This window comes from Hypanus sabinus, chromosome 2, assembly GCF_030144855.1.
Source record: "Hypanus sabinus isolate sHypSab1 chromosome 2, sHypSab1.hap1, whole genome shotgun sequence".
NCBI lineage: Eukaryota > Metazoa > Chordata > Chondrichthyes > Myliobatiformes > Dasyatidae > Hypanus > Hypanus sabinus.
Window position 1 is genome coordinate 181,535,456 of NC_082707.1, and position 18,242 is coordinate 181,553,697.

The 18,242-nt window shown below is 44.5% G+C and overlaps 1 protein-coding gene across 4 annotated transcripts in view; it reads left to right on the forward strand.

Moving 5' to 3' along the window:
• jag2b (jagged canonical Notch ligand 2b) overlaps positions 1-18,242 on the forward strand; it is a 318,921-nt gene that overhangs the window by 55,457 nt on the left and 245,222 nt on the right. For 2 of the 4 annotated variants that reach the window (XM_059960807.1, XM_059960827.1), the window contains exons 1-2: positions 6,569-6,873; positions 7,005-7,304. In XM_059960807.1, the coding sequence (XP_059816790.1) occupies positions 6,817-6,873; positions 7,005-7,304 (357 nt within the window). In that variant the 5' untranslated portion in view covers positions 6,569-6,816. Of the gene's footprint in view, positions 1-5,614; positions 6,874-7,004; positions 7,305-18,242 lie in introns of those variants that run through there. The other 2 variants (XM_059960812.1, XM_059960819.1) reach the window with 2 other exon arrangements.

Sequence of the window (18,242 nt, forward strand, 5' to 3'; positions counted from 1 at the left end):
CAAGTTCACTCAACCTATTCTCAGAAGGCATGCTCCCCAATCCAGGCAACATCCTTGTAAATCTCCTCTGCACCCTTTCTATGGCTTCCACATCCTTCCTGTAGAGAGGTGACCAGAACTGAGCACAATACTCCAAGTGGGGTCTGACCAGGGTCCTATGTACCTGCAACATTACCTCTCGGCTCCTAAACTCAATTCCACAATTGATAAAGGCCAATACACCGTATGCCTTCTTAACCACAGAGTCAACCAAAACAGCTGCTTTGAGCATCCTATGGACTCAGACTCCAAAACCCCTCTTATCCTCCACTGCTAAGAGTCTTACCATTAATACTATATTCTGCCATCATATTTGACCTACCAAAATGAACCACTTCACACTTATCTGGGTTGAACTCCATCTGTCACTTCTCAGCCCAGTTTTGCATCCTATCAATGTCCCGCTGTAGCCTCTGACAGCCCTCCACACTATCCACAACACCCCCAACCTTTGTGTCATCAGTAAATTTACTAACCCATCCCTCCACTTCCTCATCTAGGTCACTTATAAAAATCAAGAAGAGTAAGGGTCCCAGAACAGATCCCTGAGGCACTCCACTGGTGACCGACCCCCATGCAGAATATGACCCATGCAGAATATGAATATGCAGAATACAACCACTCTTTGCCTTCTGTGGGTAAGCCAGTTATGGTTTAGGAACAGGGATGAGGGGGAACTAGAGGTCAGGCTGGAGTCCAGGTAGGAGAGCTTTGTCGTCAAAGGCCAGCGATCCCTGTGGACGGATGTCAGATTGTCAAGTGTTGTGGATGAAGACTAGCGATTCCTGTGGTTACTGTTCTACTGAACATGGTGGGTATGTATGTTGGCGCTGAGTGTGTGCCCTGTCATTGTAGGCCAGATATATTGATGCCAAAATATGTGGTGACACTTGCGGGCTGTCACAGCATGTCTTTAATGAGTTGTGTTGGTTGTTAATGTAAATTACACATTTCACTGTATGTTTCCACATACATGTGATAAGTAAATAAATACAATTGATTAAAGAATCCATGTAGAGTTGTCCACTAGGTGCTGGACCCATGAACATTTTCCACCCACCATTTGTTCCTTTAGTCACAAGCTCGTCTTGGACCTTAACGTCTAACAGCTTGCCTACCTCTTTCTCCATCTCTTGAGTTAGACCATGAAACATAGAACAGTACAGAACAGAACAGGCCACTTAGTCCACAAAGTTGTGCTAAACTTTCAATCTCTTCCCTCCTACAGAGCCCACAGCTCTCTATTTTCTTTCATGTATGTGCTTATCTAAAACTCTTTTATATCGGTATTTGGTTTGTCACCAAAGACCCGAGCAAACTTATACAGATGTACCATGGAGAGCATTTGACTGGTTGCATCACCATCTGGTATGGGGGTGGGGGCAATGCACAGGATCGGGAAAAGCTGCAGAAGGTTGTAAACTCAGCCAGCTCCATCATGGGCACAACACTCCCCAACATCGAGGACATCTTCAAAAGATGATGTTTCTATAAGGTGGCATCCATCATTAAGGACATGCCCTTTCTTCATTGCTACAATCGGGGAGGAGGTACAGGAGCCTGAAGACACACACTTAATGTTTTAGGTACAGCCTCTTCCCCTGTGCCATTAGAGTTTCGAATGGTCCGTGAACCCATGAGCACAACCTCACTGTGTTGCCCTATTTTTGTACTGCGGATCTATTTTTTATATTTCTTATTGCAACTTATAGTAATTTTTATGCATTGCATTGTTCTGCTGCTGCAAAACAACAAATTTATTATCATATGTAAATAATAATAAACTTGATTCTCGTTTGGTACATTACTGCTTCTGCCATCATCCCTAGCAATGTGTTGCAGGAATCCACCGCTCTCCTAAACTTACACTAAAAGTATGTCTTCCAGTATTAGCCATTGCCACCCTGGGAAAAGGCACTGGCTGTCTACTTGATTTATGCCTCTTATAATCTTATATATCTCATTGCTTCTCATCCTCCATCGGTCCAAAAGAGAAAAGCCCTAGCACACTCGGCCAGAGTTGTGACTGTTTCTGGTTTGGGAGAGTTAGTACCTGCATCTCTGGTCTTTCTTACCACCCCAGAGCTGGCAGGAAGCCAGAATTCTCTGCACAGATGTCAAGTGTTGCAGGCTGTAGGACAGTCTAGGTTCTGTACCCCACTAGTGCCTCCTGCTGGCCATCTGTCTGCAGGGTTTGAATGTCCATCAACACTGATTTCTGGTGCAGTGTGTTCTGTGTTGAACATGAGAGATCTTGCAGATGCTGGGAATCTTGAGTAACGTGCACAGAATGCTGGAGGAACTTTATGGACGGGAACTAACAGTCAACGTTTTGGGCTGAGATCCCATACAAGAAAGATGTGATTTAATTAAATTGGAGATGGTACAGAAGTGATTGGATTTCTTGAGTTATCAGGAGGACTTGAGTAATCTTCTTCTAAGCTGGCGAGGGGCAGGGGTGAAATCAGCTCCTTCTGGATCTCTTCCTCCTTTGGTCTACTGTCCTGTCCTATCAGATTCATTCTTCTTCTACTTTACCTCTTCCACTTATCACCTCCCAGCTTCTTACTTCATCCTCCCTTCCCCAACCCACCTCCCATCTCACCTCTCACCTGCTAGCTTGTACTCCCTCTCTTCCCACATATTAATTCGGGCTTCAGTCCCTTTCCTTTCTGGTCCTGATGAAGGGTTTTGCCTGAAATGCCAATAGTTTATTCCTCTCCAGCAGTTTATTTCACTGCATGATCTGCTGAGTTCCTCCAGCATCTGCAGAATCCCTTGTGTTAATGAATTTTCTTGCACCTGGTGCAGAGAATAATAAAACATTCTGAATCTGAGACCTTGTGCTTGTCTGTTGTTACAACAGCTCCGTTTCCTATATATTTCTTAAGGAGGAGGACTCAGAATTAACTTTCGTGTTTGACTGAAAACCAGGCTCTGTTGCAGATATTTAACACACATAGGTACTTGATACAGACACACAGAAACATAATCAAGTTGCATGCATTTTCACTTTGACCATAGACACTAGACCTCACAATCTTCCTTGTAATGATCTTGCACCTTATTGTTTACCTGCACTGCACTCTCTCTATAGCTGCTAAAATTTTATTCTGCATTCTGTTATTGTTTTACCTTGTACTACCTCAATGCACTTAGTTAATTGATCTGTATGAACAGTGTGAAAGACAAAATTTTCACTGAACACATAACAATAAAGTCCAAGTTCAAGCTGTTTATTGTCATTCAACCTTACACATCTATACTGCCAAATAAAACAACACTCCTTTGAACCAATAATAAACCAATTCCAATCCCCCTGACAATGAGAGCCACAATCTAGGTATTGTGTAGAGCAGGGGACCCCTTGGTTATTGGTAGGGGTCCTTGGCATAAAAAAGGTTGGGAACCCCTAGTGTAGAGTATCTACTGCAGTATTATGAGCAGTTCTATTCACCATGCTAAAAGAAAGATGTAGTTAAACTGGAAAGAGTGGAAAGAGGGCATTGCCAGGACTAGAGTGCCTGTGTTATGGGGAGAGATTGGTCATTTTTTTCTTGGAATGCAGTAGAATGAGTAGCAATGTTATAGAAATGTTTACCGGTAATATTATGCAACGTGTAAATTGAGAATTAAAAGTATATGTTCTGTATTACACTTTATAGTGAGTATAACAGAGAAACGAACATAGAAACTTACAGCACATTACAGGCCCTGGAGTAAGTATTTTCTCCAGAGTAGGGGAGTCCAAAACTAAGGGGCATGGATTTCAGCTGAGAGGGAAAATATTTAAAAGGGACCAAGGGGACATCATTTTCATGGAGAGGGTGGTGAGTATAAAAATGAGCTCTCAGAGGAAGTGGATGAGGCAGGTACAATAGTCTCTAATTTAAGAAACACATGGTAGGTACATAGAGGAGAGGGTATTGGAGGGCCGAACACAACAAATTGGGGTGAGCTGGATGGGCACTGTGGTCAACATGGACTGGTTGAACTGAAAGGCCTGCATCTGCTGTATTGCTCTATTATCATTTGGCAGTGTAGGCAACAGCAACCTTGTTAGTCTACGATTCTAACTGTACATGAACTTGCCCATTCCCATTCTTCAGTATCCCCCATAACCTCTTCCTTCCTTTAGCACCACTCCAATAGTTCCTTTCCCCTGTGAGTCTCCTCTCCATTTCCACCTTCCCAACTTGTCTTTCTTTCTTCAACCCCTTCTCCAAAATACCTCTCTCAATGCAGTGCCGGTGATGTCCACGGAGTGAAAATCCAAAATAACAAAAACTCTGCAGATAATGGAAACCCAAATTAAAAACAGAATATGCTGGAGATCAGGCAGTGTCTGAGAAGCAGGATTAATGTTTTGGGTCACAAATTCTTCACCAGAACCAGAAAAGATAGATTAAAGTAAGATCATTGAACTTTGCAGTGAGGGTTGCCTAGAGGAGTGGATAGGACAAAGGAAACATCTGTGACAGGGTGAAACTGTTGATTTCCACACCAGAGGCCCACCCTTTAAATAAAGAGATCCTACTCCAAAATGGTTATCTGCAGAGAAATAAAACAATGCAAAATAAGCTTTAAGAATCGTACATGTCTATTTATGTAGAACCATATGTGCGCTTTTTATATGGGAAGACTTTGCATAATAAGTGACGTGTAGTAAATAATTTTGACCAATACACAAACTGCAGCACTTTATTCTGCACTCTGATTTCAACTTGTACCACATCAGTGAACTTCTGTAATGAAATAACTGCGCGGGCAATGTGCAAAACAATATTTTTCAATGTACATGTGACAAAAGTAAACCAATTTATCAATTTAATATCTGTGGAGGGAACGGAACAGTCGACATTTCAGTTTGAGGTCTTTCAGCCCAGTCCAGATGAAGGGTCTTGATCCAAATCACTGAATGATAATTTCCCTTCACGGATGCTGGCTGACCAGATGAGGTCCTCTGGTACTCGGTCCCACCTAGTGCTGATGAAGGGTCTCGGCCCAAAACGTCTACTATAATCTTTTCCATAGATACTGTTTGGCTGAATTCCTCCAGCATTTTGTTTGTAGCTTGGATTAACAGCATCTACAGATTTTCTTGTTTCCTATGTTAGTTTGTTTCTTTTTGCTCTCCTTTTTAGCATCTGCAGTCTCCTGTGCTTCCAGTTAACAATTTCTCTGCCTTGAGAGAGAGAAAAAATCATACTTTTCAGGGAATTGTCTGCCCTATGGTTATCTATAACCAGTAACATAATAATCACAGACATGGAGGAGTGAGAATTGAAACACTTGAAAGTATATGTTCTGTATTACACTTTATAGTGAGTATAACGGAGAAACGAACATAGAAACTTACAGCACATTACAGGCCCTTCGGCCCATAATGTTGTGCCAACCATGTAACGTGAATTAATTATCCGACCAACTTTGTGCAGGGTTATTCAACGCCTGCATCTACAAGGCAAAATTTTATTAATAATGCAGATGCAAGGCGATTGGCTCAGAGCGGCCCGACTGATTGGCGAAGAGGGTGAAGGGAGGTGGCCCCGCTGCCGATTGGCTTGTGCTGGCAGGAAGGCGGGCGGTTCTGCGATTGGTGGGAGGCGTCATGGGGCGGGACAGGGGTGGTGTTGTCGCGTTGCTAGGCCCACCCCTATCTCCTTGCCTCCCGCGCGCTGGTGGGTTCGGGTCCGGGAACGGCGGCGAAGAGCGTGCGGTAACCGGGCTGCTGCAGAGCGTCCAGGACCCGTTGCTTCACACTCGCTCACAGCCGAGCACGTCCGTGCTAGTCCACGTCTCGGCAAAACCCCTCTGAGTTACGTTATCCTGAGCCGTCCCGAGCTAAACCGTGCACGCTAGTGCGCGCACCCGTGCCCGACGCCCGTCCCACCCCGTCCTTGTTAATCTGACTGGAACCTCACTGTTACGTTAACCTGCCCCGTCCTCAGTCGTGCTCGCCCGCCCTAACTGGAACCCCTCTAAATTACGTTAGCCTGACCCGTTCTAAGCAGTACCCACCTTACCTCGTCCGTATTAGCTTGACCAAAGCCCCATTGAGGTATCTTAGCCTGACCCGTCCCAAGCGGCGTAGTGCCCTCCCCGTGCTGAGCAATGATCGCCTGTGCGCGGACTTGAGCTGTGGCCGTCCGTGCCGAGCCCAACTCCTCTGACCCATCAGAACCCGGTTGGTCCCGTTCATCCCTGGAATAGAGTTGTGTGGCATCCCATGCAGGTGTGTAACCCGGCTCCCCCTCCCGCACCACAACCACCCGTGCCGTGCCGAACCGTACTAGCCTTCTCTCCCATCTTTCCCAGATCCTTGCCAGTTTAACACCGGCCGGGGGTGCGGCAGTCTAACACTTGGGTCTTGCGCTAAAAACGTACCAGACCCTGCCCCTGCCTCCTCAGCCCAGTGCCGAGCCGTGCTGAATCCGTTTTCTCCCTCTTCCTCCTATCCTGAGGCGGGCTGCTGTTTGTACCCTCCCCACACGCTCACACCAGCTTAGAGATCTGAGCCGAGATCCCACCCCTTCCAGTCCAGAGCCAGCACTAGAGCGGAGCCGGTCCAGACACATTGCCTTTCTAACACATACATATATGTAGGTAGGGTTTGGGAGAAAAGGAGGGGGGAGCGTCGAAAAAAAAACCAGTCCTTGGATTCGTTTCGTTGCTGCGAAAAGAAGTCACGGTGAATACAACTCCTTGCCGGGACCGTCAACGAGCCTGGGTCTTTAGAAGATTTATTATAAACGTTTGCAAGCGAAGAGCGAAGGCATGCTGGATTTTAAAGGGATCTATCATCTTATCGTGCTGTCAACTTTCTTGGTTCAGGTACGCAATGAAATAATCAACACTAGGTTGCATTGCACTGATTTAATATATTTTCCTTCTTTCCATGCACAATTACCGCCGGTGAGTGCAGTGGCTTTATTTTATAAAATAATCTAATTTTTGTTCCACAGGTCTCGTTTGCAAAGGGCTATTTCGAGGTCCGGGTTAACTCGGTGCAGAACATTAACGGCGAATTGGAGAACGGGGATTGCTGCGATGGCTCCAGAGGTTCTTTGGATCGAAAATGCATCAAGGACGAATGTGATACTTATTTCAAAATTTGTTTGAAGGAATACCAGGCACGCGTCGCCGCCTCTGGAGGCTGCACTTTTGGGAGCGGATTGAGCCCTGTACTGGGGAAAAACACTTTTTCTCTCCCAGATAAAAGCGCACTTGGAAAGATAGTTATCCCCTTTCACTTTGCGTGGCCGGTAAGTGGCGTTTTAATTTCATTGTGTGCGCATTTGCAAACTGCAGCCTGGTGCAAAGAATTTCGAAGATCAGGTCCCTCCTAACCTTAATGTTGTCCTTACATGCGCCCCTTTCCAGCAATTGCCACCCCATGGTGCCCCTTTCGAATAATTGCAGCCCGGTTGTCATTTTGCTTTCCAGTAAGCTCGCAATGACTTGAATTTTTGCTCCCGAAATTTCACGGCTCCGTTTTCATTTTAACGTAGTAGCAGTCTATTTTAAACGCACCGCGATCCTCCCCCTCCCTGTATTGTGAATGATCTGAAATTAATAACGGTTGTGTTTTGTGTGTTGCAAGGTTGCGTACTCTGGTTATTCTCCTTAAAAAGTGGAAAAATATAAAAGTTGCACAGGTTTCTGCTGCAATACAAGATATAAAAAGACATCAGTGCAAAGGCGCCCAAATTGGCTTTTCTTAAATCAGGTGCGATGCACAAACCCGTCCGTGTTTCTTTCGGGAAGATTAATTTGTAAAGCATCCCGAGGAGTTGGGTTATGACTCTGCATTTGAGGCTGGTTGCAAACAAATCATTTGTAGCCGGGAGTAGTTGCTGGCAACAGCCTTATAAATAAATGCTGCCAGTTGATGCGCACGAGTGGTGTTTGTAACCTAGTAGTCCAGATCCTAATGCACTTTTAGAAGTGATATGTAGTGGCGTCACTTTCTATTTGTGACCTACACCCGCGCTGGACTTCAGAATGCAATTGCACGGCAGCTGCCTAGGTGCCCAGGGAATGCATTTGCACCCGCTGCACTGGTGTTTGGGGGGCTGGGGGAGAGGAGGAGGTACGGCTGTAGCGGTGTACCCCTTTGCACCGGTGGGGGGGGGGGGGCGGGGGATGCACGGCGGTGGCGATACGTCGCGCTGCACAGATGGCTGAGGGGATGCATTTGCACCCGCTGGATTAGAGATGGGGGGCATGCGTGGCTGTTGCGCTGCGCCCCTGAGACGGGGGCCGGGGGTTCAGGTGCGGACGGTCCCGGAGCGCGAGCGCCCCTCGCGCCCGTTCCGTTAGGTTCCCGCGCGGGCGGGGGCGAGCAGGGCGGGGGAGGGAGGATGCATGGAGGGTTTCGAGAGGGAGCGAAAAAAGTGCAAGAGGTAAAGAGGCGTACGGAGGGGGCAAGGGGAGGGTGCAGGAGAGGGAGTGACCCGGGGTGGGGGGGGGAGAGTGAATGGAAAAGGTGAGGCTGAGATGGAGGGGAGTGGGGGGCTTGTGTTGAGTTGGAGGGTGGACGACAAGGGATGGGCGAATAGGGTGGAGGGGGCAGATGGGAGAGGGGCAAAGGGTAGGAGCGTCAGGAGAGAGGGGAGGCAATGGGGCGGATCCAGGCAGGTGTGAGTGTGGGGCGGGAAGGGAGATCATTTGAGGAAGTGAGTAAACTGTGGTGAGGGTTCTTCTCTTTCAATACCGTTTCTTTGGCCAACTCCGAGATCTATGAAACCACCTTTTTTCCCTCTATTTATTTGTGCTTATCGTGACGCCTCTCGTTCTGAATAATGGGTGGGGGGATTTGAGGGGAAAGAGTTGAGTGTAGGGTTAATGAAATGTGGAGGGTGGGGAGGCAAGTGATGCTGCTATGAAGGATGAGGTCGAATCTGATAAATGATGCCATTTTAAGAAACCTGGATTATGTGTACAAATCTTTGTAGATGGCAACACACATTGAGAACACTCGTGTTTAATTTTAGAGCATATAAGCAGATAGGTGTGGCTCAAATAAAATATATGGAAGTTTGGACTGAATTTTGAGAAAGCATTGGGATATCTCACTCGGCAAAGGATACTGTGGCTTGGGGGAGGGTGCAGAGGTTTACTTGAATGATCTGAGAAATGAGTGTATTTTTAAATTTCAAAAATTGGACTTTCCTCTTCTTTAGAATGGAGGCAGTGAAGTATTCTGAACCATGAAGCCGTTTGTTAGATTAATTGGGAAGGAGGAGCAGGAGTCTTGGGACCCGCACTACCAGTTTCAGGAACAGTTATTACCTTTCTCTCGTCAGGCTCTTGAACCGGTGTGGATAACTTCACTCACCTCAACTCTGAACTGATTGCACAACCTGCAGATTCACTTTCAATGACTGTACAGTTCATATTCTCAATATTATTTGTTTTGTATTTTGCAGTTTTTTTGAACATGGTTTGTTTGTCAGTCTTTGTGTAGTTTTTCTTTGGTTCTATTTTATTGTTCTACTGTGAATGCCTGCCAGAAAATGAATCTCAGGATAGTATATGGTGACATGTATGTAATTTGATAAATTTACTTTGAACTTGAACCCTGAAGAACCTTCCACTGACAGAAATGTTAGTAATTGTGAGGCAAGGATTCAAATGACTGACAAAAGGAATGTCATTGAGTATATTTAAAGCAGGGATAGGTTCTTGATTGGTAAGGAAGTCAAAGGTCACAGAGAAAAGCAGTTGGGGTTGAGAGGGATAATGAGGGTGCCATGGTCGCATAGTGGTTAGCATAATACTATGACAGGTTGGGTGTTCCGGAGTTCAATTCTGGCGCAGTTCTGTAAGGAGTCAGTATGTCCTTCCTGTGGAGTATGTGAGTATTCCCTGAGTGCTCTGGTTTCTTTCTCCTCTCTTCCCCCCCCCCCCCCCCCACAGTCCAGAGATGTACTGGGTAGGTTAATTGGTCATTGTAAATTGTCCTGTCATTATAGAGTCATTGGGTTTGTTGGGGTGCGGCATGGTGTGGCTTGAAGGGCCTACTTCGTACTGTATCACAAAATAAAATCAGGATGGAAGGGCAGAGCAGACTTGATGGGCCAAATAACCTAATTCTCTTATATCTTGTGGTCTGATAAGCTTTCACTCTGAGCAGTGCTGTGTTTGTGAAATCAGAGGTGAGTTTGAAAGGGTAACATCAGAGAAGTGTGCCATCCTTAGACCTGGGGAACCAAGTTACAATGTGGTGGAACTGCTTGTGAGATTTTAAATGGTCATGTATGATGGGCTTTTTTGGGTGGAGTTTGGAGGAAGAAAATGAGGATTTCAGATGAATTAAGGGCTGTGCCTCTGGAATTTCCAAAGAGCAAATTGGGGTGTGGTTCTTGGAGCAGAGGAATACGGTGGTTTTGGGAATGCAACAGCTTTCCTAGCAAGTGGGGGAATTTGAGAGTTGATTGATGCTAGTGACGTTAAATACCAAGTATTGACTTGCTGTATGAAAGGCATTCTGACATTCAGGAGGAAGAGTAAAAGCTCATTTTTACTGAAGTTCTTTCCCAGTGGTAAGGTATTTAAGTGGATATGGTTTCTAGCCTGCTCTGTGCAGCACGTATTCTCCTAGTTCAGTTGTTTCTATACTGCTTTAAGGATCTTAAACCTAGAGAAGTGTTTGTGCTCTGGTTAGTGAATTGTCCACTATCCTAATGTTGGCTTGGCATACACGGTTCTTTAAAGATTTGCTTTATTTGTCACTTACACCAAAACACAGTGAAATGCAATATTTTGTGTCAAATAAAACCGGCTAAGATCGTGCTCAGCAGTTTGCAAGTATGCCATGCTACTGGTGCCAACATAGCATGCCTGCAACTCAAACTCTATCCTGTACTCTAATGTGGGAATATATTGGAGCACCTGGGGGAAACCCATGCAGTCATGAGGAAAATGTACAAAGGTGGGAATCAAACCCCAACTGTACAGCTGGCTGCTGGAAAGCGATGTGCTAACTGTTATACCACAGTTTCCAGGCCAGATGTGCTTTGTCTGAAACCTGTACTACTCTCAAACCAGTTACATAAAGTGTACGTGTAAATGCCAGGGCTCAGCACATTCTCAGGACTGTTGGTCATTTACTTTCATTGGTCTTTATCATGCACTTCACTGTGTTCTGATATACATATGACAACTAAAGCTAATTTTTAAAAACTTTATTTAAAAAAATTATCGATTGAAATATTAACTGTGTCTTGGCCTAAAACTTTGACTGTACTCTTTTCCATAGATGCTTCCTGGCATGCCGAGTCCCTCCAGCATTGTGTGTGTGTGTGTGTGTGTAACTGCGTCACCTGATGCTGCTTGATGTGCTGTGTAGTTCCAGCATTCTGTCTTTTCATTATAAAAGAGAATGGGCTGTCTAGTCATCATCCCATTGCCATTCTATATTCCATGTTCCAACATTGGCCATGCTTCCAAAGTTGGAAAATACTTTGGTGCATTCAGACGAGGATGTGAATTTATATTCTATATAAATCCAGGGCTTTTTCTCCCCCTTAAAGTACAGCATGAAAGTGACATAAGAGGTGTAAACTACTATAGCACAGAAACAGGCCCTTCAGCCCATCTAGTCTATACTAAGACAAGAAAACCTGCAGATTGGAAATCTAAGTAACACAAAAGAGGAGAAGGGAGAAGGGGAGGAAGAAGTACAAGGTGGTAGGTAAAACTGGGAGGGGGTGTAAAGACCTGTGAAGCTGATAGGTGAAAGATAAAGGGCTGGGGAAGGGGCATCTGATAGGAAAGATCATGGAAGGACAAAGGGGGAGGAGTACCAGGGAGGTAATGGGCAGGTAAGAAGATGAGGTGAGAGAGGGAAATGGGAATTGTGAAGAGGCGGGGGGGGGGGCAATTACTGGAAGTTGGAGAAATCAATGTTCATGCCATCAGGTTAGAGGCTACCCAGATGGAATACAAGGGGTTGCTCCTCCAACCTGAGTGTGGCCTTATCGCAGCAGGAGAGAGGAGGCCATGGACTGGTTTGTGCAATGGGAAGCAGAATTGATGGCCACACTGGGAGCACCAGATGCAGTAGATGACTCGAGCAGACTTGCACGTGAAGTGCTTCCTCACCTGGAAGGACTTTTTTGGATCTGAATGGTTGCGAGGGAGGTGGTGTAGAGGCAGGTATGGCACTTATTCTGCTTGCACATTGTCCATGCTAAACCATTATTCTGCCTAGTCTTACCAACCTGGACCGTAGCCCTCCATATCCCTCTCATCCACAAACTTCCCCAAACTTCACTGTTGCAGTCAATCCACATCATCTCTGCTGGCAGTTTGTTCCACCCTCTGAGAGAAGAAATTCTTCCTAAATTTCTCCCTTAAAATTTTCTCCATTTACCCTTAACCTAGAATGTCTAGTTTTAGTCTCACCCAACCTCAGGGAAAAAAGCTTGAATACATTTGTCCATCTATGCCACTAATAGTTTAATTGTCAAATCTCCCCTTAATCTCCTATGCTCCAGCGAACAGATGGCCTCCCACTTTACCCTATAACTTAGTCTTCTGACAGTTTCAGGTTTATTGATATCTTTCCTGGAGGCTGAAGATTTTTTTTAAGAGGTGGTTTTGAGTTTTGATTATGATGTAACCTGGGTGAAGCCTATCCAAATTGTGAAGGTCAGGGCAGTATAATCTGCATGGCCATCCTTGATTTGTTTATATTCCTGCTGCTGCTAGAATGAAAGCTAAGAAGGAGTGATAAGAATACTTAACCAGGCGTGTTATTTGAGAGTTCGTTGTTCTGTTACTGGTAACTGAACACCTTTTTGGGTTCCTGTGTATTCATGTAAAGCCTTACACGCCTGTGTTAAAGAGATGTGTGGGGGCTGGGGGACTTTAATGAGTAAGGAAGAGAATAGTTGTTAGCAATAGCGTCTAACTTGTCAGCGGGCAAGTAGTGACACCATTGCTCTGTATATTGAAGGGAAGAGGCAAACAGCTCACTTAACACGAGAGCTGGCAGAGCCTCAAAATAGTGCTCTGAAGGGAGGGAAAACAGGAGGAGATGATGAGATTTTTTTTAACATGGTGAATTATGATCTGGAATACACTATCTGCAAGAGTGGTTTTGAAGGGATTCGGTAGGAACTTTCAATGGGGAATTAGAGCAGAGAACAACACAATACTGGCCTTTCAGCCCATAATATTGTGCCAACCTTTTAAAACCTTTTAAGCTACTCTATGATCAATTTAACCCTTCCCTTGCAGATAGTTCATTTTTTCATCCAGGTTTCTATCCTCCTCGTAGCCATTTCTGCTCTGAGACATTTGTCTCTGGCTATCTATGCTACTTATCCTGTATACCTCTAGCAAGGCACCTCTCGTTCTCTTTTGCTCATTCAACTTATCCACATGAGACATGTTCTCTAATCCAGTCAGCATCCTGATAAATGTCCTCTGTACTCTAAAGTTTCCACGTCCATCCTATAATGTGACCAGACCAGAACACAATATTCTAATTGTTTGAACTAAACCAGAGTTTGAAAGAGCTGTATTTAGATTAGATTATTAGGTGTATACTTGAAATTTAAAAAAACTGCAGGGTTGTGGGGAAAGAGAAGTTACATTAAGTGGGCAATTGACATGAATGTTGCCATTTGAAATAGCACAAATCTGCATAACTCTGCCATTCCAACACAGTATAGACTGGATTAAATTTTCTGCTCGTCACACATTCTAATTAAATCATTAAAGCAAGATGGGGCTTTTCACTTTGGGGTGAAGGGGAATGAGAGGTGACTTGATAAAGGTTCAAAAGTTCATTTTATTGTCAAAAGTATGTACAAGTCTGATATTTGTCTTCTCCAGATAGCCATGAAATATAGAAAGATGATTGGAGTTGACATCAACTCTCTCCCTCCCCCCACCTCCACCAGCATGAAAAAGAAAAGAAACAGAACTCACAGACCCCAAAACTCCCACCTCCTCTCCTGCAGGAAAAAACAGTGACAATAACAATCCCTGACCCCCCCTGCACACAAAAATGTGACAATAAAAATTCCTGACCTCCTCACTCACAGAAAAGACAGCGACAGTAGCATCAAAATCCTCAACACGCACATGGATGTGCGTGATTGGCCGCAACTGAAAACACAGAAAAACTGAAGGAAACCTATGTAAAGTACAGTCCAATACTCAGATAAATCTCAGAATATTGGAAACATCCTTTTGCCTGCGTAAAAGGAGTGAAAAGAATGACTGTTGACCTGGGTCCAAATGAGCCAATCTTGCTGCTGACCGTTGTCATCTCTGGCCTCTGTTGGGAACCGTCGCTCTCCCCCTCTGCATTCACCTTGATGCTTCAGTCTTTCTCGCTTCTTTGAGATGGAGTCATTCATGACCCCTGGCTCATCTCTGATCTTTTCCATGTGTCTGTCAGCTTGTGTTCTTGGTCCTTTTCGGCCCACTGTCTATCCTCCATGAGGCAGCTCTCCAGATACAGCAAAGGGCTGGATCATTTGATCGATTGAGTTCCAAACTACATCACAAGCTCCACCAGTTTCAGTAACAAACAAGACAAAGAACAAGCAGAAGGCATAGAAAAAGTGAAATAACTGGAGAGATTTGCTATCTGGTATTTGTTGCCCGAGGAGTCATTGTTTGTTGGTGCCATCTTGACCGGTGTACAAAATTGTAAGAGGCATGAAGGCCGGAAACTTTCTCCTGGGGTGGAAATGGCTAATATGAGAAGGCATAACTTTAGGGGGTTTGGAAGAAAGTGTAGGAGTGGTGTCAGAAGTAATTTTGTTTACACACAGTGGTGGGTTTGTGGAATGCCCTGTATGGGTGGTGGTATATGAAGATGCATCAGGGACATTTAAGAGAATCTTAAATAGGCACATGGATGAAAGTAAAATGGAAGGTTATGTGGGAGGGAATGTTAAATTGATCTTGAAGTAGGGTAAAGGGTTGGCAAAACACGGTGGATTGAAGGGCATGTACTGTTGTATGCTTTGACTATGGCCAATGCATAACAGTCCTTCCTGAGCTTTCACTGGTGTTTCTTCATTCATGAGAGTTTTTGTTAAGTGTTGGGTGGTATCACAGCATCAACATTAGCCACAGGGCTGATAGTGAAAGCAGCCATCAGCAAAACAGAAGCACGCAAAAGAAAGGAGAAAAGATGCCCTGGAGTAGTTTTTCAAGGCTGTCGTTTTCCCTAGGGGTTCAAATAACAGTTTGAAAGTGTTCAGGCTTTGTGCTTTATGATGTTGCTGATCTCTCAGTCAGATTGCATTCTGGAAATGCTCTTGACTGTCAGTTATTTTCTGGAAAAGAATGCTCATGTTAGTTATTTTTGCATGTAATAATAAACTTGGCACTTGATGTCAACAATGCCTCTTCCAGCTTTATCATCCTGCTTCATTGTTTTTCCTTAATCAGTGGTGTCACAGGCAGAGAGGGTTGTAAAGAGAGCCTTCAGAAGCATTGACCTTCAGAAATCAAAGCACTGAGTACAGGAGCTGGAATGTTATGTTGAAATTGTATAAGACATTGGGTAGGCCAAATTTGGAGTATTGCAAGCAGTCCTGATCACCTATCTACAGGAAAGATGTCAGTATTAAGACAGTGTAAAGAAAATTTACAAGGATGTTGCCAGGACTTGTGGACCTGAGTTATAGAGAAAGGCTGAATAGGTTTTACTAACCTGGAGTGCAAGAAAATGGAAGATTTTGATAGAGGTTGTATAAAACTGAAGGGGATAGATTGAATAAAAACAATCTTTTTCTACTGAGGTTGGCTGAGACTAGAACTAGATGTAATAGGTTAAGCATGAAAGGTGAAATATTCAAGAGGAATCTGAAGGGGGAAACTTCACTTAAGGTGGTTTGAATGTGGAATGAGTGGCCAACGGAAGTTATGGATGTAGTTTCAATTGCAGTGTTTAAGAGAAGTTTGGCTAAACACTTGTGTAACCCCCTGGGTCGCCTCAGGCTCGCTCAGCTCGTTCTCGTCTAGGGGGAGCAGCCTTCGGCCCCGCCAAACTGGGTAATCAGCTGGTGTGGTTGCTGTGTGAGGTCCCCGCCTCGCCCAAAAACAGACAGTACACCATAAGCGATTAAATGAGTACAATTTATAAAGGTTACTATACCTAAGTGATTAATAATTATACAGTATATATGAAGAGAAAAAAAAATAAAGAAAAGGCGCCAAACTTATCAAAGTCCAAACCACTTCGTGCACAACCGTTGGAGCTCAATTTCTGAAGTCTTCTGTCCACCATTTGATCCCCTCCGAACTCCTCGACTCGCAGCTCAGGACCCTCCGAGTGGTCAACCAAGCACATCTAGCTTCATCCCCCCCTCCTCGGAGTACCTCCCGGCCTCGGACCCCCCCCTTTGGGGTCCGATCCTCGCCCAGCTTAGAGCATTGCGTCCTCTCTCTCTCGACCCCTTCGCGCCGATCTCCCCAAAAGCCTGTCAACAAAAGCTTACAGACTCAGAAGAAAGAACATTAATCCCCATTTGGCTTACAAAGGAATACCATTCTCGTTATCAGTAAATTAGCATTCCTGCTAGTTAACAAAAGGAAACCCTTTCCCAACAGTAACAAAGAAAAAAGAAGAAACCCCCTTTACACTTGGATAGTAGGGCTATGGTCCAGGTTGATGGTATTTGGATAAATAACAGTACGCACTGACTAGATGGGCCAAAGAGCCTGTTTCTGTCCTGTAGTGCTCTTATGACTCAAGAGGCTACCCTCACTACTATTGCTAGATTCCTACAATTGAGGCTATCTTTAATTCCAGAGAATAAAGTCCTAACATATTCAACCTTTCACTATAACTCAAGTCCTCCAATCCCGGCAACATCCTTATGAATTTTCTCTGTACTCTTTCAATCTTATTTGTATGTTTACTGTAGGCCGGTGACCAAAACTGCACACAATACTCCAAATTAGGCCCTACCAGCGTCTTGTACAATTTCAACGTAACATCTGAACTCCTGTACTCAGTACATTGATTTATGAAGGCCAAAGTGCTAAAAGATTTCTTTACAACCCTATCTACCTCTTGTGCCATTTTCAAGAAATTCTGAATCTATTTCTAGATCCCTCTGTTTTACTGCACTCCGTGTGTAATGTCTACCGTGTAACACTTCATATTTGACTACATTAAACTCCATCTTTCTTTTTCCAGTTCATTTTTATAGCTAGCCCTGATCCAGCTGCAAACCTTGTTAGTCTTCCTCGCTGTCCACTACAGCCTTAATCTTGGTGTCATTTGCAGATTTGCTAATCTAGTTTTCTACGTTATCATTCAGATTGTTGATCTAAATGACAAACGACAATGACCCAGCACTGATCTCTGCAGCACACCACTAGCCGCAAGCCTCCAGTTGGAGAGGCAACCATCTACTACCACTCTCTGGCTTCTTCTGTAATGCCATTGTCTAATCCAGTTTACTACCTCATCTTGAATGCCCAGGGACTGAACCACCTTGTCCAACTGCCCATATGGGACCTTGTCAAAGGCCTTGCTGAAGTCCATGTAGGCAACATTCACTGCCTTGCCTTCAACTTTCCTAGTAACTTCCTCAAAACTTTAAGATTGGCTAGAGATGATTTGCCACACACAAAACCATGTTAACTATTGTTAATGAGACCGTGACTATCCAAATACTTGTATATCTGTCCTTTAGAGTATCTTCCAATAAATTTCCCACTACTGGCCAAAAAATTTATGGCTTATTTTTAGTCTGTCTTAAACAATGGAACAACATTAGCTCTCCTCTAATTCTCCAGCACTTCAGCCATGGCTAAGGATGTTTTAAATATCTCTGCTAGGGTTCCTCGATTTCTACAGTAGCCTCCCTAGGAGTTTGAGGGAATATTTTGTCAGGCTCTGGGGATTTATCTACCCTGATTTGCCTCGACAGCAAACACCACCACCTCTGGAATCTGTATAGGGTTCATGATCTTGCTGCGGCCTTGCCTCACATTTATGGACTCTGAATCCATTTCCTAAGTAAATATATTTGCCAAAAAATCCATTTCAGATCTTGCCCCATTGCTTTCACTTCATGCATTGATTACCATTCTGATCTTCCTGAGGACCAGTTTTACCCCTTGCTCTCTTTTTGCTTTTAGTATGTCTATAGAAGCCTCCAGGCTTCTCCTCCACCTAGTTTGTTAGAGCAACCTCATGTCTTCTTCTAGCCCTC